Raw genomic sequence first — 25,854 nt, 5'->3', positions numbered from 1 at the left:
ATAGTGAGACTTGAAGGGGGTTGTTGCCATTGCACATTGTACTTTTTTGATGACAAATATAGGTTGTTTTCTCAGGCTTATATTATATTATTTTGGAGTGTGTATGTGATGTGTTGGTTGTCTGTTTGTTTGTTTGTACGGACATACTGCAAATCAATTTCCCGTTAGGGACAATAAAGTTACCAAAGTAAAGTTACCAAAGAAGAGAGCTACCTACAAACCTCAATCAAGTGAAACAGCCCTAAAAAGAAGACTGAGCCAAAATTTCTCCACAACAGCGCGAGAGACTGACAAAGTCAAAGTAAACAATTACTTCAAGTTATTGCTGTTGAAGGTGGTTCTAAAAGCCAGTGAATCATGGGGTGTACTTATTTTTTCACAGAATTGCATAGAGTCCTGTGAACACTCACTTTATCACATGATTATGTAGTCATTTGAAATGGAATTTGTGTGGGCATTCAAGGTTTAAAGAGTTTTAAGAACATGAATCTCCCCTTACTAAATAGAAAAAAACATGTGCAAGGTTTAATAAATACACAATTACTGAGAAAAGAGAAAACTAATTAACCACTAACCAAGTATTAGGGACAGTTTCAAGTTTTATTTTGGGGTCTCTTTTGAATGAAGTGGACATTATATAGCTGTCGAGCTATACCGCAAGTCTTCCACTAATCACACAGACAATTGATGGTTTAGTTCTTGACTACTCGCAGTAACATCCTTGACCAAGGCAATGAACCTCTATCGCTTTGCGTGTGTGAGAATTGCAAGATACGTTTTCCTCCACCTGTGTCAATGACTTGAATTTACTGGTACAGGCCAAAGTCACAACACCTTCTCCAAAATAAAAGTGTTAGAAATAGGGTGAAAAAAAGTGCTGCACGTGGTCACATTATTCAAACATTTTTAGTTTTAAAACAGTTTTAAAGTAAGAAACACACTATATTACACTGCATAGTATTATTTATAATGAACATCTCAAATGCACTCTATAACTGCAATAAATAAATTATATTAACACTACCAAGCAATAAATGATACTGACGTTCAATGTCACTGAAAATGTAGGAGCCGATGAAGGAGAACATGAGCACTGAGATTGGCAGGGCACAGTCCGACAGCACCTCCCTCACTTTGGCATGCAGGAACGGACTTGAAGAGAGAGAGGGAGAAAGGAGAAGGGAGTGAGGAGGGAGAGACAAATAATAGAGGAATACAATTACTGTGGACAAGACAAGGACAATGGCTGCAATCCTGACACTGCTTAAGTACCTTGGTCCGCCTTTTACTTGCACAATTGAATCGAGCTTTGAGGTTGATTTGATTACTGGGAGCAATCAGAAGTAGAATATTAATGCTTATTAAATCACAGGCTGGAACAGAAGCTTCGACTGAAAAGTGAGCTTTGTAAGAGCTGTCTGGAAAGTTCCTGTAAGCTCTGTCACTCCTGCAATCTTTAGAGTCAAGGCCCTACTCAGCGGTATTCATGCTAGCAGGCAGTGCTCCCATCCAAACACAATTTAAACTTCTCCAGTGATTTATGTTAAGACTGCTGCAGCACTGCAGTGCTGCACATACCTCCTTTTGAACTGGTAGAGAGTATAGCCCATCCATAATGTCCCGAGCATCAGCAGGAGGCAGAGGACAGGTCTCTCTCGACTGCACTGGATGAAGGATTCAGTAAGTGCAAACCCCGCGACCACCTCACTCCTGTTTCCCCCCAGCAGGTCTCCACCTTGAGGAAAGTCCCCTATGCTTCTGTTGGCCAGTGTTGGAGCGTGGTAGTACCTATGAAAGACTGAAATCACATTCACAGTGTTTAGCTATAAACAGTGTTGGGGAGTAACGAAATACATGTTCTGGGGTTACGTATTTAAAATACAAAATAAGTAACTGTATTCCATTACAGTTACCGCTTAAATTGGTGATAATTACAATACAATTACTTTGTTGAAATCAATGTATTACACGGCTGTCTTTTCCTGTTTCATATTTTAGGCTATGCCCTCTCTATCCCCTCTCTAATTTTTGTAATACCACGCACTGCCGGAAACCCAAACAAAAGAGGCTCTAATGCAAGCGTCCTGTTAATGTTGGTGGTGTCAGTTACACAATGGACCCGGAGCCAGCACAACAGAGCCAGCAGTGCACGGGCAGGAATGCGTTTCTTACTTGGAAATTCCAACACCACTTCACATTTAAAGAACAAAAGGATGGGCGAAATCTGACCGTGCAATGCAAACTCTGTTTATCAGCAACCATCTGGAAGTCAGTTTGTTTTTAAAAACAAACGTTAGCCTACTGCAACTACCTTGTTTTAGTTGTGGTAGCTACCTGGGTTATGTGCTACTTCAGTATCGTCAATGTACTATTGCTGTGTGATTTATTACTATTAATGAAGGCTGCATTACAATCTGGTAGCTAACAATGTTAGCTCGGTGGCGAGTAGCCTTCAGTAATAGTAACAAATCACACAGGAATAGTGCATTCATGTAGTTGTGAAAAGCATGACAATATATCAAGTAATCCAAAGTATTCAGAATACATTACTCACATTGAGTAACTTAACCGAATACGTTACAAACTACATTTTGGGCATGTATTCTGTAATCTGTATTGGAATACATTTTAAAAGTAACCTTTGCAACACTGGCTATAAAATGCATCGTTAGTGCCAACAGATTCCATGTGAACCATCAGAGATACAATGAACGGACAATAACAACAAGTATGCTGCCAAAGTCTGGTATAGTAAATGAAGCAATATCACAGATCTCAAATGAAATCCAAAACTTACAGCTGACATATTTATAATCCTTTAAAAAAATATTGATTGGATTCCTATTAAACAGGAAAATCTTGAAATCTTTCAAGAAGCCTTGTATATAACCTAACCAAAGCTACAAAAAAATGTCCATCATGCTCAGGTTGCATTGTTCATGTTGCAGTCAACACAAAAAAGGCAAAGAAACAAGTCTTTTAATAATGTTTAAATCTTTCATGAAGAGACACGTGAGAGTAACTGTCAGTACTGCTGGGGATAAAACTTTGAAAGCGAGATAAATCTCATCTGAGTTATGCCTCTACACTGAATGCCCATCAACCAGGCTGTAAAATACTCAAGGTGCTATTTTTCTTGTATGTTTGGGTGTTTGATGCCAGTGTTCTCTGTCCAACCACTAAATGAACCAGTAACCTTTGTGATAATCTAAACTAATCAAATTTAGCAGAATAGGCCGAGTCTGGATTAGGGGTGAAATGATGGGGAAACAGCACAGAATACGTTATCTACACCTGCTTTAACAAACTCTGCCTAGTTTGCTTAAATCAGTCTTTGCACCCATAAGGGCTGCAGAATAAATAGCTCACCAACTGTAATGTGTGGCTAAAGGCTGGGATTTTAAGCTCAGTGGAGATGGTTTTCCTGCCATTGTGACTTAGAATGAATGCACAACTTTGTCTCTATTAATTTCATAATGAGTGCAACATAATACCTTCTAACATCACTTTTGAGGAATAGTGTGCGAGATGACTAGCTCCCTCCACAGGTCTTTTCATCAAACAGGGATAAAGTTACAGGCTAGGCGAGGTTGTGCAGGTGACTAGATACAGCCCCAAACTGTATTCATTTGTGTTAGTGGAAAATATTTTGGAGGAACAGTGTCAGCAAAATAGCATAGGTTAATGTTATGGTAATGGCATATGAGCTCGGAGCGTATTTTACAAATGGCTTCTGAAAATTGAACTACTGCACTGGCAATCTACAAAACAGGAGAACACTGCATTCAAAATAAATTACATTCAGCTATCGTCATCTCATTTTTGTGAAATTAAATTGTGTAAAATATTTATGATATGGGACCATAAAAGCTGGGGTGGTATAATATAGCTGCAGATGGGGTTCAAAATCTGGACTGATTAATTTCTAAAGCCTCTCAACCTGCTGACCCACAACAGTAACAAATGACCTCGTATGGTATTTCTGTCTCCCTACTATTTTAAAAGGTAATATTTCTCAACATATGCTTGTTTATCTAAATTTACTAATTGAGATCATATTATTATATTACCCGTGGTTCACTAGTAAGTCATTTGGCAGGTGACTGTCTAACACTCTTTTGGTCTTTTGTTTTGCTGTCAGGGTATTAAATATAAGTCTTTAGCTGTTATTATGAAAGAATTCTATCTGGCCTCACCATCACAATAAACACAGTTTGTTTCTTGATAAGTATTCGATTTTAAGAGGTGCAGAGGACTGCAGAAGGAATATAGAAACACTGGAAGAAACTATTTGACAGTTTTTAATTAAAAGGACTAAATGATTAGTTGAAGAGATCTTATGACTCTCAGCTGCCCACTTAAATGATAATCTCAAAATTCACTTACACATAATAATGTGTATGTATGTGGCAGTGAAGGCCTTTATTTTCTTTATCTTTCGGGGCTTAGAAATCCCATCAGACACGAGCTTGCGGCAGATTCGACAGCAGGTGTGTTGAGTTAGCCGACTACTTGATTTGATTTTCACCACAGAAAAGCAACGTGTAAACAACTCACAGAAAAAAAAGATATTTCTCGTGTGTGTCATGAACTTACTTTTGACTGTGCCTTTCACAGCATCAACCACAAAAGCAATGGAAATGAACAGGGCAATGACCTCCTCTGTTGACCTAAACACATTACACAATTAAGACCGTTGTAAGACAGTAAAAACTAATATAAATACATATAAATAAAAAGGACACCCATAATAAAAAAAACACATAAGAAGGAAATGAAAATTAATGAATTAACAAACATATTTTCAGAATAAAGTGTGCATTACTGTTTTCTTATAATTGATACTTTTTTACAGTCTTGTGTTTTTAGGGTACATGAAAGGGTTTTCTTGTATTAGCTGCATTAGTCCAATTAGAGATCATAGGTGGCGCAGCTGTGGTTACCAAGTTTCTTTGTTAACCCGGGTTTTCATAGAGAGCTCAAATAGAACGGCTGTTTGACGGCTTGTTTGAACCTCCTTCCATAGAAAATGCAGCGACTATTCAGTCAAGAGGAACACGTCACAGAGCTCGACTATGACACAAACACGCATTGTCTAAAGGCAAGACAGGAATGTCGCAAACATTGTTAATGTTATAAATTCATTAGTTAAATATTTATTTCAACACAGAACACACTATCAGCATTGTCATTTAACCTTAAGGTTCCACATTAGAGCTTATAAATACTTCAAATGGAAGCTCAGGAATACTCAGGAAGTCCATTTAAGTCTGACACTGACCAATAATGCAGAATAACCCTCCATGGAAATTACTTTAATCTCTGGCCAACATGAAGTTAATTTCACTGCCTATATAAGACACTGTGATAAATACATGTAATTCATTTTATAATCTCCATTAGCTGATATACTGGCAGTATGACACCAACTTTGCAATAAAATACAACTATAATGCATCACCAACTAAATGGATGCGGTTCCTAAGATAACACAGTAGCAGGATTTACAGGTCAGTATCATAAAACCAGCCGAACAGCAAAGTGCTGCAAGTCCCATAACGAGAGTTGGCGCTGTTAGCCAAGTACCGAGTGGGAAGTGCATTACAGCTGGTAGGTGTTTGAATGCATGCTGGTCTGGCAGAATTTGAGTATAAATATATTTATTAATCAAAATTATGGACTCTTATGTATGGAAATTTCAATGCAAGATATTTCCCAATCTGTGAACCAAAACAAAACTAAAAACTGTGTTTCAAATTTACTCAAACTGTGTAACACATACTTTTTTCAAATTAACCAGAGTTGCACTGATTGCAATGTTATGCCACACATGCCTGGAGAGTAAATATAAACTACCTTTAAAATAAGTAAATGGAGCACATAGCAGTTAAAACTACTTAAAAATACTAGAATATAATAATAATAATACATTTCAAACATTGATTGTGTGCATTCTTTAAAAACATCCTGCTGTCCCATAAAGTTTTCTGTTGTTACAAGACAATTTAAAACATTTTTCTATATGACAGAAAGCAACCAAAATAAAAGGAAACTCAAAGTGATTAAAAAATTGGACTTTAAAAATTAAAATACTCCAACATATAAAATTAGGAATATGAAGGACACCTTTTGAAGAGCTTCATGAGCAGACTGACATTGAAGATTCCTCCCAGGATGAGAAAGAGGCAGTTCCACAACCCAATGCAGGCGTAGAAAGCTGGGAAATCCAGGTTGTAGTCGTCACAGATTCCTCGGATCACTGTGTTCCAGTTGCACATGTGCACATGTAAACAGACAGACAAATAAACCACATATAATAAATACACATTATGAAACTAAGTAACACAATTGCTATGCTAATTTTGTGATAGTGAGAAAAAAAATGTTACAAAAGAACTTCATTACAGATTTCTCTCCCAGCAAAGACTGACTTGTACACACACAAGTACAGACACATAAACAATGACTGGAAAAAAAATTAAATTCATTCAAACATGAAAGGACAAAAAGAACTGTAATAGGTTTGATAAAACCATAACAATTTTAGTTGTAATCTTGAGCAGATTTGTACGCAGATGAGTTACAGCTTTACAAACAAGCCATTGTTCTGCTCAGACAGGCTGCTGGAAATGTGCTATAATTATGCCCATGAGAATGCGCATAGCACAGTTCTAACCCATTTACTTCAAAGATCATCACACCACAAACCTAACAAACAGCCTTGGTATTAAAACTACATCTTGGCATCGGAGTTGCTGCTTTTCCTCATCATGGCCTGATACTGCAGCTTCCAGCCGTCAAGATCGTTTAAATTCCAACCAACAAAACATCGCTGTTGGGTAAAAACCATGTAACAGTTTATGCGCTGTCTCTCTCTGAACTGAACCTAAAGTTTACATGTTTGTGAATGCGATGAGTGACTCTCCTGACCCGCAGGCCCCTGGAACCAATCATTACATAACCACAGTGCGCAAAAAAAAAAAAAAAAGTTCTGCTCTTCATTCTTGAAAAAAAAGAAACAAGTTTTTGAAGATTTGTGCTTTTTGCTTGACTGCACCAGGAACACTCATTAAGGGCACATGTGTGAGCTAACAGCTTAATTACTCTAGCGGTACCGCTTTCTGGTAAAAGCAAGAGCAGATGAGGACAAGAGTTTTTGGCTGGTGTTCGACATGGTTGGGTGCTTCTTTTTCTTGATTTTTGACGTAATCTTCTTAGTACTCCACCCACTCTCAGCCTTCCATTCAAACTGGCTGTCAGCAGAAACTGTGAAAAGATAAGTGCATCTTGATTGAGATGAGCTGAATGACAGCGGGGAAGCCTACCGCTGATGAAAATGGCGAGGGGAGCTGTGGTTAGAGGGATGACTAGAGGAGAGCCGGCAAACAACGAGTAGATGACCCCACCGATACTCTGGCCAATGATGGTCTTCCGAACATCTGGAGAGAGATGACACACAGAGAACACACAGCGTGAAGCTCTGATTAATGTGCATGAGTGACTGCTAGGGTTCCTTTGAAGCTGAAGTAAGTTACATATTAATTTTTCAGATAAGATACGTTAACTTTGGAAATAATATGTATATTTTTTCCCTTTTCATTTTTTTTAAACAAAACAGCTAACGTGATGCCTTTTCCACCCCCACCGAGTACATAATTATGTGAATATTTTCCAAAAAAAGAGGCTTCAATGTTTCACTGTTTTACTATGTGTATGGTCACCTGAAACTTGCAAGTACTTTTGAACAATCATCAGCTCACAACTATATGTCTTAAACTCAGACTTAAAACAGAAAAAAGTGACGGTCAAACATACAAGAGAAAAATACTTAGTAAGGAAAGTGCTTACTCATATAGCACAATGAATAAAGGAGAATTACTACTAGATTTTGGCACTACTTACAGAGACCAAACGTAGCCCTTTCTGGTCTTATCCAACAGTATCGTGCAACAGTCTTGAGCCACTACTCATTTGTTTAGATTTTTCTCTCAAGGAGCTAGAAATTCTTGTGATTTAAAAAAAAAAAAAAAAAAAAAAAAAAGTAGTCTTACAAATTGGCACCATTGAGTCTATTCTGTATTTCCCCATATGTCTGCATGTTTCGATAAATTACTGTAAGTTTTTCCAATTTTCCTAGCCAAATATAAAGAAATAAGACTTGAACACTAATGTGTTACTATTTAGTAACTCAGTGCATTCATTAGCCATGTTATCAGCTAGAAGGTAAAGAAAGTAGCTAAATCACATTTTTCTGAGCTAAAAACGTAAAAACTGGGTATTGTGAATTTTAAACAGGTGCTAATATTTGCTTATTACTTGTCAACTATGGAAATAAGGAACTGCTTTGTTTATTTTGAAATGTCCAGTAGTGGAAAGTTATAAAATTAATTTTTTTTTTAAAGTGATTGGCTGTTTATGTTCTCTAAATATTTTTGTACAAAAGGAAGATTATTTTCAGTTGAATTAATTTTATTTATTTAGCGCAAATTCACAACAGTCACCTCGTGGCATTTTACATTGTTGGGTAAATGCCCTAAAATACTAGACTTGCTAACCATGTCATAGGTCTGTTGTGGGTGTGTGTGTGTGGGCTGTTCATTGCTTTGTGTGTGTACTGAACTGTTTGACATTCTTTGTTAAAACTTCATTAAAATTATTTAAAAAAAAAATGTGTACTGTGTTTCATAATACTGCCTCAAGGAATTGTTTATCATGTAAAAAAGTGTTTTAATGTGTGAAAATACCCCATATACATGAAATGGAGATTATCATATAGATATGATTCAAAACATTGCAGTATATTCTAATCTATGTAGTAAAATACTGTGGTCAGTGGTTTTGCACTGAAGTCTAGCAGGACAAGCACAGAGATGACAGAGACCAAAAGAAGATCATTGGCAACCTTAATTAATGCTGCTTCTGTGTTATAATGAACTCTAAATCCTGACTAAAACTCTTCTTTCTAATTTTAAACTTTTATTTTTCAACAGTTATTTTCTTAAACAATTGATAAAATAGCTGTTTTTACACCCAGCACTTGATACTGACATGGAAAAATTTGCAGGAGCTCAAGAATCCCAATCTGAGAAAAGCGTTCATGTTTCTAGATTTAAGTACATGTTCATACCGATCTCGCCACGTGTGCTCTCATCATTGAGGGAGCCGAAAGCAATGGCAGGGAGGAGGATGGCAATGTAGAGGAAGATGGCTGTGGTCATGTACTTCAGCAGGGTTTTATTACTGCCAACTATACCTGAGGGGAGACAAACACAAACACATGAGTCATATTCCCCTCATAATGGAGCGGAGGAGGCTGAACACTTTAATTTCAAAACGGCAAGAACATTAGCACAGTTCATCATTCAGTGCCTCTACATCTATAAACACCCAGTTCATACAGTAAAAATATTCTACGGAGGATTACGCTACCTGCTGCCCTTTTAAAATATGAGTCATTTGTTTTGGTTTCGTGTCATCCATCATTTTGCAAGAGCAGTTACCCAAATGATGGATAACTCATTTTGGAATAAAACACTTTAATTGGGCTCTAATGTGATCACAACAATTTTGGTCCTGTGACCTTCATCAGATAATCATTCTCTGATGACGCTCACAAGACAGAAATATCTTGATTTTGTTACTGCCCAGTCAATGTGTTTGGTTGGTGTGACACGAGGAAAGACTGAAAGAAAACAGCTGAAGAGGAAATGCTCCTAGAAAACTCTTTACTCTGTCGGCTTTTCTTTACAACAGACAACCATATTGAATTACACAGATTAATCTAAAATATTTCTACACAAGCTATTCTAGCAACTAATTAACTAACATTAAAAAAAAAAATACTCAACACTGAGTAAGATGTACATTTATTTGACTTGAGACACAAAAGCTCTTTCATATTTGGCAGCAGTGTGACTTGAGTCGATAAAACCACCAGCTGGATGCGTTTGCAATGAGAATGTATAGTATGCGACGTGTGTGAAAGTCTCGTGTCTGATGACTGAATACTGGACATATGGAAACATATGAGAGCAGTAAGGCATCCGAGATTTTATGTCATTTTAGCAGGAGATGACCCTAGACGTGACACAGATGCAGCACAGATGTAACTGAGGCAAAGGGTGACAGACAAATGAGGAGCTGCCAGAAGTACCACAGTGTGCCATAACAAGCAAGATGATTCATTTTCACTACAAGTTCAGGTCCAGCCTACCATCTGTGAAGTCAGAGGGGTAGAAAGGCAGCCTGCGGCAAAAGTCCTCATAAATTCCCCGGCCAGCTTTGAAGAAATCTTTACACTGTGAAGACAAAAGATTACTTTTTAAAAATGAGAAATAGTCTCACTGATGGAGTCCCACCTGCACCACCTTTCGTCAGGAGAATTACGTATCACACTGTAGAACAAGAGCAAAGGAATCAACGCTGTGATATAAAATGAAATAATGTTAAACAAACCAACATATGTTCCACATTATAGAAGAAAAAGCCACTCTATGGCTTGATGACGACACACTAGCGGCAGTATCTTCACGATGATGTGAGCTGGGATGTTTTCCAATGAGAACTGTACCTTTTTACAACGCAAAGTATCAGACACTTAGATGAAGATGCCTCTCATACAGACCACTTGAAGAAAGGAAGACAAAGAGTTTCCCTGCTGCAGAGTTTAAGTTCATTAGAGTTACCAGCTTTAGAAAGCAGCAATTAACAGCAACTCAGATTAGTGCCAGGAGTTCAAATAGCAGATACATCTCAGCATCAGCTGCTTAGAGGAAAACCTGCTGCACAGACGCCACTATTGAGGAAGAACAATGATAAGAATTTGGCTCAGTCAAGGAGCACAAGGAGTAGAAATCTTTTTTTTTTTTCCATCCTAGTCCGATTACGATGTCAACTAGGTGAATCGTTGGTATCTGACATTAAAGAAAAGATGGTGGCACAGGGGTCAAACGACTAAAATCGGCCAACACACAACCCCAGGGAGATAGGGGTTGTGTGGCTGTTGATTTACAGGTCCAGGCTGGTTACCTAATGGCCAGATACTGTTTCTAATGAAGAAGCAAAACTGATGGAGTGACTTTTTCTCTGTCGAATCTGGATTTGGGTGCACAGTAAGATCACTGTATCACATGTAGGTCGTTCTGCCAGTATTATTTTCCCTGTCTATAGGAGGCATCGCCCCAAAGTAGCTGAAACTAAACGGAGATGAGCATTTCAATTAAACCCATAATCTTAAATTATGTCCCTCTTGATGCATATGGCTCTGTTTTGCTTTTAGGCATTTTGCTAATTTAGTCTGCCTTATCCACAGTGACCTTGAAGAGTAATAAAAGCCAGAGGCTGTATCCAGCTCTGAAACCTCGTTTTATTTTAAACACGCATTGCAGTGGACAATGACACATTTAGATTAAAAGTTGCACATTTGATGATTCAGCTAAGACGCTGGTGATTCCACTGGGGGGGATCTTTGAAAGATCATTTGAGTCATGACCATTAATGGCGTAGTTCTTAAAAATCATATAATCTAAAACATAGCAAGTAAAGCAGCATATTTGGATTTGGATGTACATTTAATGGGATCCCCGTGTCTCCAAAAATGACTGGGAAAGACAGAGAGACGACAGCATCAGTGACGGAGAGAAGTATAATTTTACACAAGACAGGAAGAGAATGGTTATAAAGAGCCATGTGATTTAAAAGGAGACGTGAAGTGTTTCATTTTAAAAGATGAGCTTTCAGGTTACACCAGACAGGGAGTAAATGTGTAGCCCTGATTAAGCTTATTAAGCAAATTATCCAATTACCCAGTGTTTCATATTCTTGTTGAACATAGTATTACGCAATGAAGTGGAACGGATGATGATAGGGGGTGGCTGAGTGGGAAAAGCTCCCAGGAAAATCATTCTGGCCTCATTTGTCATCCTAAAAAGTTTGGATGGTCTATGACAGATCAAAGGTATTTACATCACATGTAAACAACTTTTTTTCTCCAAGCTGGCTAGTTTTAGCTACACATGCTTGCTCGACAATGACTGTTCATTCATTAAATCCCTATACATCATGGAATTATTTATTATTGCAAGGAACAATGTGTGTGTTTGTGTGTGTGGGGTGAGGGGGTTGCAATCACCAGCTTTTGGCTCAAGTTCGATAAACAAAAGTCTCAGAGAGGAATTACCGTCCACCTGTTTGCCATTCGTTCTGATGGAGTGAGGCAACAGAAAGGAAAAACATAAAAACACAGCAGCAATTTGACCTTTTTTCTTAAAGTACTGGAAAGTGGTTTGCTGTTGCGGGTGGTCCAGTGTCAATTTTGGATGTGGAACAAGGAAAAGGCGGACTGGCTGGCTTTTTCCCTGTAATTTTCTTTCTTATTTTATCATTTTCCGTTTCCTCTTTATTCCACCTGCTCCCCCTCCCCCATCACTTCTTTCCCTTTTCACTCCATCTGTCTTTCCCCATATAGCCCTCTGTCTCTGAGTGGCACTGAGCCTTTCAAGCCCTGGGATAAACACCTAACAAAATCCTTTGCTGTATAAAAAACAAACAAAAAAAACAAGGGGAAATGTCTAGGAGCTGTGGCATGCCAGTGGCAACATTAGGAAGAGATGTTGGTCCGTGGCATTGAGCAGAGCCCCTCTGGAGGTGTGTGTGTGTGTGTGTGTGTGTGTGTGTGTGTGTGTGTGTGTGTGTGTGTGTGTGTGTGTGTGTGCCGGCGAGCACATGCACATGTAACTAAGGCGTGGGGAGTTCTGACAGGACTGTGAGAGATGTAAGGTCATTTACCCACTGAGGAGGCCTGGCAGGAGTTGATGCTGATTGATTAGGGGGAAAGAAAAGATTGAAGAGTCAAGCCAGTCGAGCGAGGAGGAGAGGAGGAGTGAAGGGGGAGGAGGAAATGGTGCTGAAGGTTGACGAAGGGAGAGAAAGAAAGAAAGAAATACAAAAGAAATAAAAATAATAATAATTGTACTGTATGTGCGCAGTTCTCTGTTCTATACACAATCATAAGGATGTGAGATGATCAAGAAATAAGCGAAAGGTAAGGGGGGATGAGGCAAACGGAGGAAAGGAAGAAGACCTCAAATATAACATCATCACAAGTTCTAACCAATCACAGGCACCATTTCAGGGCACCAAGCACGACTCATAATGCCTTCACATCACTTCAAAATGTGCGGAAACGTGTCTAATCACCCAGCACTGACACACACTCGCACACTCATAGATTTTCCTTGCTGACCTTGAGGGGTTTATGACTGCGAGGGTCAGTCTCCTCCTTCCCCAGAGCCGTTGGCTTCTGGTTGGCTGCCGTGAGCTGGTGCCTCTGGAACACCAACGCTTCCTTAAACTCCTCCTGTGTCTTTGTCTCCAGGAGCTTCTGCCTGAAGGAGATGTCAGAGAAGAGGGTGGCGAATGTGCGACCCAGCTCCATCGCCGTCTTGGTACTTTTCTACAAAAAAAAAAAAAAAAAAAAATGCAAAGTGATACAAAATGTAAATCACGAATACCTCCTACATTTCTTTGCTGATCATCCGTTTGTTCTATACAGTTGTTTGTATACCGATCAATCACTACATGTGTAACTGCCTGTTTTAAAAAAAAATATATAGGTAAATAGAAAGGCAAAGGTGGGCGAGGGGTGGGTGCATACTGTCTTTAACTAGATTATTTTAAAACTGTGTTTGCGACATACCAAATATTAGAATTAATACCAGCTGCAGAGGTGTTATTGATATGTTTTTCTGTGATGCACTGCAGATATACAAAACTTCAAAATCTCTTTTACAAAGGAGAGACTTTTTCATACTAAAGAAATACTTTTTAATTGCAAAACATATTTAAGTATTTAAGGTCAATAGTTTGCCCATGCCAACTGGAAAAATGTGCTTGTAGAAATTGATGAGCACCCTGCTGCCAACATAAAACTCAGAGGGCAGCATGTCAGACAGGCAAAAAGCTAGAGGAGTTTCTTTGAGGGTAACATTACATGAAACAGTTAATGAAAACAGAACTTTTTTTTAAACAAGGGTCATGTCTTTATACCATATTCAGTCTGGTTAAAGAGAGGAAGGAAAAACAGGGGGAAACAGTTTCTAGACAGCTCTGTAAATGGTGGTTGATGGAAACGGTCCATTCTTACACATGCTAGATCACATACATTTGCCAACCAAAGGAATTTCTATCATCATTACCATCATGCCCCTTCAAAGATTTTTCTCTGAGAAGCATTCACCATCAAGGATAATTGAGGCATAATAATGCTTTATGTTTACTTGGGGCTTAGATTAATGTCTCTGAAAATACCATTAGTGGTTCTGATTGCTGCCAATAAGACTGGCGAGGAGGGTGCTGTAGGCACCACTGAAAGAAATAAACATAAATGAGGGTTCATGGGAAAAGAGATAGAAACAAGCAAATATACAGAAAACATAATGCAACAAGCTGAAGCATAACCGATAACCAGGTTTCCTCTTCCTCGACTGACCACCTACCCAGTGGTGAAAATTACATACTTGGGAGGATACCAAAGTAAAAGTGAGGAAAGCATGAAATCTCTCTTCTTCCCAGCAGGATGGGGGTTGGGAAGTCGAGGGTTTTCACCTGGTTTGGGGCAACAATCAGAGTCAACTGAAGGAGGGAGTGAAGTGTGTGTATGCGAGTCGAAAGCTGAGGATGAAGCAGTGGAGGACAGAAGGGATGAGTGGGTTGATGGGAAGGAGAAAGAGTTCATGGTTTTGATGGGAGGGAGGGACATTACAGGATGTGTGTCTCTCCAGAAGCTCTTCAGAGCTGAAGAAAAACAGCAAACACAAACACAACAGTGACCCGAAAAGTTCAGCAACAGAGAGGCCCTTGAACTGATTTCAGTTCAGGAGTCAATTTGGCCATTTAGCAGTTCTGACATCATATCTGTCAGTGTTTCAGGTATTTTCAGATACATATCTAAATATATGTATATAACGCAGAAATAGACAGATTATATCTTCACAAATAACAACCATATAGACCCTAAACATCATGCGGCCTAACCAATATTTAATTTGTGGTGCTACAATTATGTAACATTATATAATAATATAATAGATTTGTGGTTTCTTCTGCTTTGCATTTTGAATTAAAATAGCAGAAAATCCTTTAAAGCCAATCTGTGCATTTTTTGTACAAAAAAACAAACAAACAAACAATAAAGATAAGAATTATACTGATTTTATAATTTTATTCAAAAATGAATTTGCTTTGAATTATTTTTTTTAACCTAAATGAACAGGTTGACGGGCAGCTCACAATAAGTGATTTTGCAAGAGCAGAACAATAAAACAGATTTTTAATTACCAGGAAAAATATTTTGTTAAATCACACTGGGCTACAAGTGAACATGAAATGAAATAATCAAAATGAATAAATGAAATAGGAACTAATTAACAAGTGACTAACCAGCGAAGACATAAATCTCATGTATCATTCCCTATGCCTGTGGGTTAGTTACCATTTTGAGAGGGGCCAGTATCAGGATGACATAGCGGACCTCGCAGCAGTTCTCCCCCCAGTTTTGTGGCCTCTCCAGGCGGGAGATGCACACATGACGTTTCTGGAGATGCTTCACGTTGCAGCTGGAGCACAGAGGGAAAAGAAGGAGGTTTTATAAATGTCAACACCTCACTTCACCGCCAGCGCCCTTCATTTCCATAGATTAACCTCTTTCTCGACAGCAACACTTAGACAATATTCAAATATGCCAGGTGAGCTTGCATTTACATTATAGGAATGCATGTGAACATACATACATAATATTTAAATATCACGTCATGCATATTTAAACATGGTCAGTGTAAAAAGGCTTTTTAAAGATTCATATAATTTCCATGCTCAGAAAACCACTCAGTGATGCTTCCTGGCTTATCATCCTCAAATATGGCACTCCCATGTGGTAATGTTTGATCATAATATGACGGGTATCACTCAAAACTTTGCATTTCTGTTTATTTTACTTGCCCCCTTTCCTCTAAGAAGGAAAGTATACAAACCACACCAGTGAAAACGCCACCTAGTTCCCAAGATCCCTACCTTACTAAATTTTCACCTCTCAATCCTAGTCTCAGTCGCCTGAGGTTACTTCTTCCTTCCATCCTTACGAATGTCTTTTTCACAGATCTAAATCCAAATGTCACTTGAGTCACTAGTCCCAGTAAAACACTAGCCAATTGAACAGTCTTTGTTACTGAAACTCCTGCCATCTGTTCCCCCCAAAATGAACACACTTTCAAAGTCTCTTAGATCTTTTCCTCTTGGCATCTTGATACAAAATCAGAATATGCTTTAGCATTTTTAGACCTGCAACAGAGAATGATTGGATATTAACTGCCTAATTATAACAAGCGGCACACACGTGGAAGCATCTGCATTTCTGTGTTTCGCCGTTTGTTCATTTATACTTTTTTCCCCCTGATTTGTTACTCGTTTGTATTATTGACATTTATGCACAGCTGACCCTGGATACATTTTTTTAAAAAGAGATTATATATTATTTCAGTTGTACTTGATTTGGTGATGATGTCATCCTTTCCTTTGCATTACGTTTACCACCAGGAAGCCTGTTAACATGACACGAGAAGAAAAAAATATCCACCTGCAGTGACTGAATGCTCCAGAGCGCACTTTGCGATTGTTCTCTGCTTCTTCAGCGTGGAGATGACCACCAATTTGAAAGGTAGGGAAGTAAGTGCAAGTAATTTACTAACTTGCACATTCAGTCAGATAATCGACTATAGGACAGAGCAGAGAAGGCTGTGTTGCAACACAGGTAGGGTGACTTCATTCTCTATGAAGGACACCATACCGCGGCAGCTGTATTCAGCACTTATTGTAATATGCTAAAATCAAAATCTTGTTTTCAATGTGAGTAGTAATGTATGTAACATAAAATACACCTATAATCTATAGTGATGATGAGCGTGAATGTTAAAAATAATCAATTTATAACTACATAAAAGCATAAATGAGTAATAAGAGAAAGCATCTTATAACACATTATTATAAATACAACTCTTTCTCTCGGCTCCCTCACACACATGTACATACACACATATATTTTGCTTACAGGATGCAAAGCCAGGACTGCTGGTACTGGACCCCTGTGGCGGTTGCTGTAACTCCCTGGATCGTCTCTGAAAGCAGGTGAACTGCAGACCAAAAAGTCAGAAGTCAAACAAATGATCTGAGATCAAGTGTCACATACTCGAAGCCCCCCTGAAAAGTGTTTAACTCCTGTGTGTGCGCGCGTCTTAGAAATCCATGTCAACCATTAAGAGTAGCTGACTGTAACAGTGTTAAACTCTATAAAAACGCGTCACCACATTAATAGGAGTACCTACTGTTTAAGTTTACAAAATTCATGCATTTGAAAACACAAATTAGCTTAGATTTCATTTTTTTATATGGCCCAAAAGGCATCATTTAAAAGCCTAAAAACATTCAGCTGAAATCTTGTGCCTTTTCTGCTGCGCCAAACCTCTCGATGTGTCGTCTACATCAGAAGTGTCTAACAAGCTCGCCTTCTGGTTTAGACAGTATCGCCAGGCTGCGCTGTGTGCACCAAGACAAGCTAATAAGGGTGTCCATCCAACCTTGGAAAACACCACGCTCATGTTCAGATTAAAAAAAACATTTCATTATGCTGCCATGTTTACAGAGCACAAATCATTAAACATGGGCAACTGGGGGCACTGCTGAAGCCAGCTCATTGCTTCCTAATAAGAGGAATCTCCCTTCCGCTGTCTCCCGCTGAGAGTGATGAATAATAGTGTTTTGGGGGACATTCTTCAGCAGCCCCGAATATCCCAAACCCCTCTAGAAGATTCAGTATGTTTTGCTTCGCAACATCCTCTTCAACTCATTAGTACTGAGAAAATTACAGGGTGGAAATGTTTTGTATCGTAAGCAGCGGGGACGATCATTTCCATATCATTCTGATTTTCCCTGCCAGTGGTTTTTCTCTCTCTTATTCCATCTGTCTTTGTCTTTCTCTCCATCACTCTTCTTTTCTCTCCCTCTGCCTTGCCGTCTCATCAATAAAGTATCCTCCATTCATGCCAGAAAATGATGGGCGTCACCATGACAACAGTATCACAGTGCTCAAGGAGTGAGAGAGCCAGGAGGGGAGAAATGGGGTGGGGGGGGCAGAAAGATACACAAAAAGAGAGAGAGAGAGAGAACGCATGTAGATAAAGAATAAGGGGGGAAAGAAGTCTTTAGAGACAGAGAATGACAAGGATGAAAATGAAACCAGCACGTGGTGAAGAAGAGCGAGAAAGAGGTGTAGGAAAAGGAAAAACAAGGGGCAAAGAGAGAAAAAAGAAAGAAAAGAGAACAAGAGAGATGATGCATGCAGCAAGAAGGCATTAAACTCTGAAAGAAGAAAATGAAAGCGAGAAAAATAAAGCCAAGGGAATAAAAATAAGTCATACAAAAAGTAAGACTTAAACGAAATGACAAGAAGAGCTTGAGACAGAGGGAGGAAAAAGGGAAGGAGAAGTAGAGGAGATGGACTGGGATTCAATTCAATTAATAGCAGTAAGCCTGACAGCCATGTAATAATCAAAAACCATCCAATTTCTCATTGACGTCAGGGATGAGAAGAGGAGAGAGCGACAGAAAGAGAACAAAAGAAAGATTAAAAGATAAAGAAAGGGGGATGAGGATAAAAGCAAGAAGAGAGGTAACAGAAGAGCAAAAGACAAGAAAAAACAGAAAGAGAGGTAAATGTGTGTAGTGAGGTTATCTGTTGTCCTCTATATCGACAGACTACGTTGTCAATGTCATGCTAAAAGAAGAGAAGCTAATGGCTAAATCTGCTAGCTGCAAGCCTCAATATCACATCATCCACTTCAGTGTGTTTTGTTTTGTTAGCTGCATATGCCTTTTCCAACAGAGGCTGCTGCAGTGTAGAAGGAATGGTCATCTTTAGAGTTAAATGCAACAACAGCTAAAAGTATAAAAGCTCTATACAATTATGAGCAATGCAAGTGGTCAATGAGGTGCGTTAAAGAAGGCATTTTTATGATAAACACATTAAAATAAAAGATTGTGTAACATCTATGACTTAGTCTAGGTCATTACTGGATCAGATGATCTGCAAAAGTTTATATATTAGAATAACTACCAGCTGTGTAATGAGTGACAGCCAGTCAGAAGGTGTACACTGCACTCCCTTTGCAGAAGACTGTGACACAGAATTAAATATGACCAGAAAGGCAAGCGACGGCAGGTCACTCAGTGCAAACCAAAATGAATGGGGAGCAAAATGCGATGTCATAGTTCGTTCAGTTTGTTGATTATCTCGTAGAAGCAGAAAAAAAAAAAAAAGATTAAGTGTAGTGCAAGGGAATAAATTGTGTCTTATGTCTCCAGCTCAGGTGATGACAGGAAGAAGAGAACAAGTATTTGTGAGTGATTGCTGACATGATCAGGACAGAGACTAATTAAGAGATGTACATTTGATACTTGTCAGTTATGTGAAGATTTCTGCACGGTTTCATCAGCTTTTGCTATGCAAACACTTCTATTTCCACACAGAAAAGAAGAAAAAAAAACCTGATTCTTACACGCAGCATATCAAATGTGACAAACTTCAATGGAAAATGAGGAAAAAATATGAGGAAGGCAAGACCGGATGGCTGGATTGGTCCCTTTGATCTTTCTGTATTCTTGGTGAATTCTTTAACTGTGTTATTCACAGTTTGGTTGGAGGGAGAAAAACAGATTGCAATTTCTGCAAATCACATGAGGATAAAGCCGTCTGTCATAAATAAGGGAGCGAGGAATCAATAAATATGCTAAACCAGTGAAAAAGATGTGATATTCATATTTTTTTCGGTTTATGTGACAGAAAATCTGCAGAGATGTGCAGGTACAAAAACGCATCGATTCATTAGTTTCCCAGTTGATGTCTGAAAACGGTACAAGATCTTTTGGCAAGGTGACTCCTTGCATTACGCTCAGAGGTGACCTCCAGAAAGCCTCCTCTGTCTACGATGCCTAAAAGATTAACTGTGGTCTTAGCCACTGGTAGACTCGCATCATACATACACAAAACCCCTCAGTCACACACACTAACACACAAAGAGAAAACGATTGGTTTCCTTCAAAGAGTGTGAATGTTGCAAAGGGCACTATGAAGGAGGTGATGAAAACATATAGGTATCCATCACAGCCAATCACAAGGCACAAATGCTATGGTCACATGGTGAGGAAGGGGCCACTAGGACTGGGTCAATAGTGAAACTTCATATTTAGAGAGATTTAAATTGCAGTGATTTCTTTGGATAGAAACAAATTAAATGTGCAGTAAAATAATTAGTTATATAATTAGCTTATTAATTAAAAAAAATACCTGAATATAAAACCTCTGAAAAATAGGTCATTTTTTCCTAGCAAGGACATAATGTCTATTCTAAACTAAAAAATTTTAATTATTTTGATTTTATGCTTTAACCTCGTAAGACCCAAACTCTTTCATGGCATGCATTTTTAATTTCTCTTTGATATTTAGGCATATTTTTACCTGATTTTTGTTCGAAGAAAAATGAGAGCCACATATGAGGATATTAGTTTAAAATTTTGATAAAACAGAGGCAGTATATTGTCCTCGTAAGTGGATATCAGGCCCTTGTAGAGCAAAATTTAGTATTTTGGTCTAGACAACCCAAAATGTGATGTCCACATATGTGGACACCAGGTCCTAGGAGGTTAAATCTCATTTAGATGTATGAATTATTCGATCACTTTACAGAACTATCAGTTTTCTTTTTACGCAGAACTGATAACTGCTGGTTGGACCCAGCGTTGACTTGAGGGGCCAATGAAGAGGCATCGATATCTTGCTGGTGTCTCTAATCATTTGATGACTCAGTGGATCGACCCAGTCCTGAGCACGGAGAGGAACACAAACGGAATACTGATGGTGATTGGTACAGGAGCAAACGACTGATTGCAGCCTCACGGCGGCTGATGCTGACATTTTCATCCAATTAGCACAGCTTACCGTCATCAAAGAAAACGAAACTTTGAGACTTGTCTGCATGGGGAGAAGGAGGAAGAAAAACCAAGAGGAGAGACAAAGAGTCAGTTCAGTCACCTTTTCTGGGCAACAGGCTAGCAGTTTTCAGCAAGAAAATGACACGCATACACACACTTTCCTACCGAGCAGGCACACACATAAATATCTCTACTGAACAGAAGCTTCATTTCCTGCCCTCCTTTACCTCATACATATTAAATATCATTTTCCAGAGAAAATCTCGTCTTTGTTAGGCACAGAGAGATCCCATCTTGATTACTGTCTACAGGCTATTAACAAAAATTGGATTTTATCTCCGATAACGGTCGTGTGTTCAGCTGGTCCAAGAAGCCCAAAGACGTCACTGATGAGATCAAGATGAGAAAACTGGCATGTATGGCCACCATATATCATGATAAGTAAAGTGGTTAAATTAATGGTTTCAAATTAGTATTCTGATCTTTCCTGAAAAATGTGCCACAATGAAAACTCATGTGTCTTGCTGTGATATAATAAGGGTAAAACAAAGTCCAAAGGAAAAGATAGCAGCATTCATGGCAGTACTCTCAGGTTAAAAACACGAATCTGTGCAAAATATGTTCTTTGCAAACACACACAAAAAAGACAAGCAGTAATAATCCCCTCCTGGTTGAACAGATGGTCAAGTATTTCTGAATTTCTGAAGAGTTTAAGGGTGACAAAACTCACAGCGTACACAGATGGAGATATACATTTAAATAAGGCACTTACAAAAAAACAAAAACAAAAGAGAGAGACCTACCCTAAGTTTTCATACTTAAAATAATAAATATGTTGCAGTCTAAATTCAACTGGCAGAAAATAAAAAATACAGCAACACAGGAGGATTATGCAAATCGAGACCAAGTAAAGAGCCAGCAAGATCGATCAAAGGTGACAGCAATTTAGGGAGAAATTATGCTACAGTCATCACAGACAGGGCACACAATCAGCAGCACACAGAGCACTGTGGCTATGAACATCACAGAGGAAGAGGGGAAAATATATTTATACATTATCATACAAAACACTGTCAGTTATTCTGTGGTAGCGGATCATCATTTTGGTCAGCATCCTAAAATCATTTAGTTCTTCAAGTACTCCTAGTTTGTCAAAAAATTATACATTACTTTTAAATTTTGGTGTACATATTAAAAGCGGAAGTAATATTATCATGCGTTGCATCATCGTCAGCGTTGTTCATTATTCCTCTGCACAATCCCGCTCTCCATCGCTGAATCCCAAGACAAAAGCAAAGCAAAAAAAACAAAAAACAGCTCAAGTTGGCCTCCAAAAAGAAAAATACTCCTCTGTACAAGTAGGAGCAGGACTAATTATCTCTGTGGGCTTTCATCTTTTTCATTTCTGTAATTCTCTGTTCTTTCGGTGCCTGTTATAATCTTGCCCTGTTCTCTTTATCTCACAGCTGTACAGTATTACACTCCAAATGAGCTGGTCCGCTCGCCAGCCGTAATACCCCACTGTGGCAGAGGGAACCTTGATATGGCAGAAATTAATACCTGAAGAGATATGTCCCGTTGATAACATACTTACGTGCAATATGAATGTATTCCCCCAGGAAAAGCCTTTGTTCCTTCCCAAGAGATATTTTTTCCCCTCAGCGCTGAAACGAGTGTTTCACTGGTGAATTCAGGGATTCTACCAGCAATGTGAAAATTCAAACTTTGTTTGAAATGCACCGCTGAACCACTGCCATTGTTATTAATTTATTAGGACGACCAAATCAAAGAGGTGAAATCCACAGACTACTTGGTAAACATTGTGTAATGCATACTTGAAAGACTAAACTAATTATGAACATTTCTGTATGTTCACATCCTTCTTTGAGCATATTATAGTAGCCTCTGTAAAGTTTTCGTGTAAATGTTTTCTGAATAGCTTCACTATGCTTATTATTAATGACCCCCACAGTTCAGTCTATTATTACCCTATTCTGTCTGCTGCAACTGATGCGTCCCTGCTGCGTGATGAGTTTCAGCCCATTTTTAAAATAGTATTTTGTGTCGCATAATAAAACAAAGAAATTATTGATTATTCGTTGTTTAATTCATAAATAAGTTAAAAAAGAATGTAATACTGACTGCTGCTACTCTGTTTTCACAATCAAGCATCACTTGAACAAAATGTCATCCCTTCATTTATGTATTTTTTTTCATTGATTTTAGAAGCACACAGCCCAGACTTACAGAGGAATCATTTTTGTCAAGATGACAGCCATAAAAAAAAGGGAAACAAAAAAGGGAAAAAACCTTCCTTAGCCTCTTTGTGGGATATTCTTGAAGAGCAAAAGTGAAAACGCAGCTGCAGCGACCACAGCTTGAGAGTCTTGGAAAGCCATTTGAAAAACTAAGTGAGTGATCGATGACAGAAGTCAATTATCACCTTGCGGATCTGTCAGAGGCGGCTCTGCAGGGTGAGCGTCACACACCGCCCACCTCTGACTATCCATCAACAACTGCAGACACCAGCCCAGCCAGACAGGAAAACACTGGACACCGAGTACATGACAGGAAGCCCTTACACTATGATTACCTCCACATGCTCTTACAGTGGTGAAATCCCACTTATATTTACTCCTATATCGGCACGGCATTAAATCGAATGTACTGAAAGAAACCATTTTCCACGATTCTTCACGACTTTAACTAGATAGAAAGCAAAGTTTCATTTGCCAAACAATTACTTTTGTGAATGTTCTGTACAGCTTGCGGCAGAAAGCAATGCTTCAACAATAGCTACATATTATTATGTAAGAGGGCGGATTTCTCTTGCTCTAATGGGCTGAAGAGATTCGCCTTAACCAAGAGGCTTTGCTACTCAGCCAAGAGGACCTGTGCTGAGGGGACTAAACTAATGTGACAGGGATCTGTAAGCTGACAAATGGGCACCAAACCTAGAAACATGGGTACATTTACAATTGCATTCATGCATTACAATATAATATTTTAGGTACAACCGTTACTGAACATAGTTTCAGGTCAAAATAGAAAAAAAAAAATGTTTAAATGTATGTGAGACTTAATAAAGCTGTTGCTTTTGCTTCCCCAATTAATTCTGCACTTCGAAACTGTAGCCTTCCCTTTAATATTTAATTGCTTTAATATTCAGGAGGAAAAAAAGCGAACGCCTGCTTTAAATTGCACAAAAAAGTAAAAACGATAAAGCTAAACTACCTAAAAATAAAAAGGAACATTGGTGTCTGTGTGTGCAGTATATGGTGGTCAAATTGAAAGCTGTGGGTCAAATTGGCATCCTTGGTACAAACATCAAAAACGTTCCTTTGGGTATTCAAAGCTCCTTGAACCATTCTCAAGTCTATCTGACAATTCTGCTGCAGAGCCTGAGGTACAGCTTATTTATTTATTTAATTTTAGGTAGGCGATGACATGTGCAGACGTCAGATGTTTTTAGGTCAAGTGTCAGATGCTATGGGTCCTGGTCTGATTGTGGTTAGGCACAGATGATGCATTGTACTTCTCCATCTTGTGGTTTGCATATCTCTGTATCAACTGTATCTAAAAAACAAATTAGACAACATATGACTGTGTTTACATGCATGTCGACAGAATCCTTGCTCACCGTTGACCTCCTGTGCTCCTGCATCTGTGAAAAGCATGCTCATCACCTCCTCGAAGTTGCACCCGGGCTCTAAAGCATGGCTGTCCTGGCCCACGTGGTGCAACATTCTCTTCAGAACATCGTCCAGGGACGCGGCTGTCTCATCCAGCAAGATGCTGGCCCTCGCCAGGAAGCCATCCAGGTCACGGTGTGCCCGAACCTCCTCCTCAAAATTCATCAGCTTCACATACTGTGGAAAAACAATAATTATTTCAAGTCTGAAATAGTTTTAAACGAGATCCCGTGTTGAGAATGCAAATAAGTTCAATTATAAAAGAGAAGAAAACAGTGTCAAAATGCATCTAGCCTAGTTTCTGCAGAATTGTACCCAAAGGAAAAAAACTAGATTTAGTTTTAATGTTTATATGGCAGGGTTTATTCTCTAAGGCAATTTTCAGTTTCAACTTTATTTATATAGCATCTAACCACAAATTATGTGAGTACACTTTACCAAGAAAGCTTGAAAATTGTCAAGGTAAACTGAATATCAGGGTAAACCCTGGCTATAAAACTGAGCTAAGCGTTTATATTTTTTTTTTTATTTATATCTATCTATATATATCTATATCTATATATATATCTCTATATATCTATATCTATATATCGTTAGCTTCATAGCATAAGTGCCTAAGTCATTTGACTAAGTCAATGACTTAGGCACTTATGCTATGAAGCTAACGATATATATTTTTTTTTATTTTATTTTATTTAATATCTTAAGATATAAAGAAATTAAATTTCTAGATATATCTAATGTTTATCAAATTACATTTTTGACAATCAAGAATACAATAAATAAGCCTTTAAGGTGATTTTAGTTGTTAAAAAACAAAACTGTATAACTATAAAACTGTTACAAACTGTTACTTTAAAGACAAACTGCTGAACCCCAATTTATTTTAGAATTAGATCACATTTCTTACCCATTTCAGAATGAGGGCAGATGTAAGATCTTACTGACTTTTTGGATTGCAGTCAAATATAAAAGAACCCTAATAGGTTTGAGTTTATTGCCTTAAATCCTTCTGAGCTCTTCAAAATAGCAGAACACTGCCAACAATCAAAATTTTATCAAAACTGTACTAGTGCTGTCCACGATTCAGCTCAAGGGAGACGGCTGGACAAAGAAACCAACACAG

The 25,854-nt window shown here is 38.4% G+C and overlaps 1 protein-coding gene across 3 annotated transcripts in view; it reads right to left on the bottom strand.

Annotated features, from left to right (window-relative positions):
• slc4a11 (solute carrier family 4 member 11) overlaps positions 1–25,854 on the bottom strand; it is a 101,993-nt gene that overhangs the window by 10,853 nt on the left and 65,286 nt on the right. For 2 of the 3 annotated variants that reach the window (XM_004554778.3, XM_004554779.2), the window contains exons 5-16: positions 24,677–24,905; positions 21,044–21,076; positions 17,102–17,183; positions 15,491–15,614; positions 13,244–13,453; positions 10,214–10,298; positions 9,128–9,253; positions 7,326–7,439; positions 6,127–6,259; positions 4,597–4,670; positions 1,579–1,798; positions 1,046–1,152 (exon numbers count right to left, since the gene is read on the bottom strand). In XM_004554778.3, the coding sequence (XP_004554835.1) occupies positions 1,046–1,152; positions 1,579–1,798; positions 4,597–4,670; positions 6,127–6,259; positions 7,326–7,439; positions 9,128–9,253; positions 10,214–10,298; positions 13,244–13,453; positions 15,491–15,614; positions 17,102–17,183; positions 21,044–21,076; positions 24,677–24,905 (1,537 nt within the window). The remainder of the gene's footprint in view (positions 1–1,045; positions 1,153–1,578; positions 1,799–4,596; positions 4,671–6,126; positions 6,260–7,325; positions 7,440–9,127; positions 9,254–10,213; positions 10,299–13,243; positions 13,454–15,490; positions 15,615–17,101; positions 17,184–21,043; positions 21,077–24,676; positions 24,906–25,854) is intronic. The other variant, XM_004554780.4, reaches the window with a different exon arrangement.

This window comes from Maylandia zebra, linkage group LG19 (assembly GCF_041146795.1).
Source record: "Maylandia zebra isolate NMK-2024a linkage group LG19, Mzebra_GT3a, whole genome shotgun sequence".
NCBI lineage: Eukaryota > Metazoa > Chordata > Actinopteri > Cichliformes > Cichlidae > Maylandia > Maylandia zebra.
Note: the sequence above shows the minus strand (reverse complement) of the source record. Positions and strands in the feature narration are given on the sequence as shown.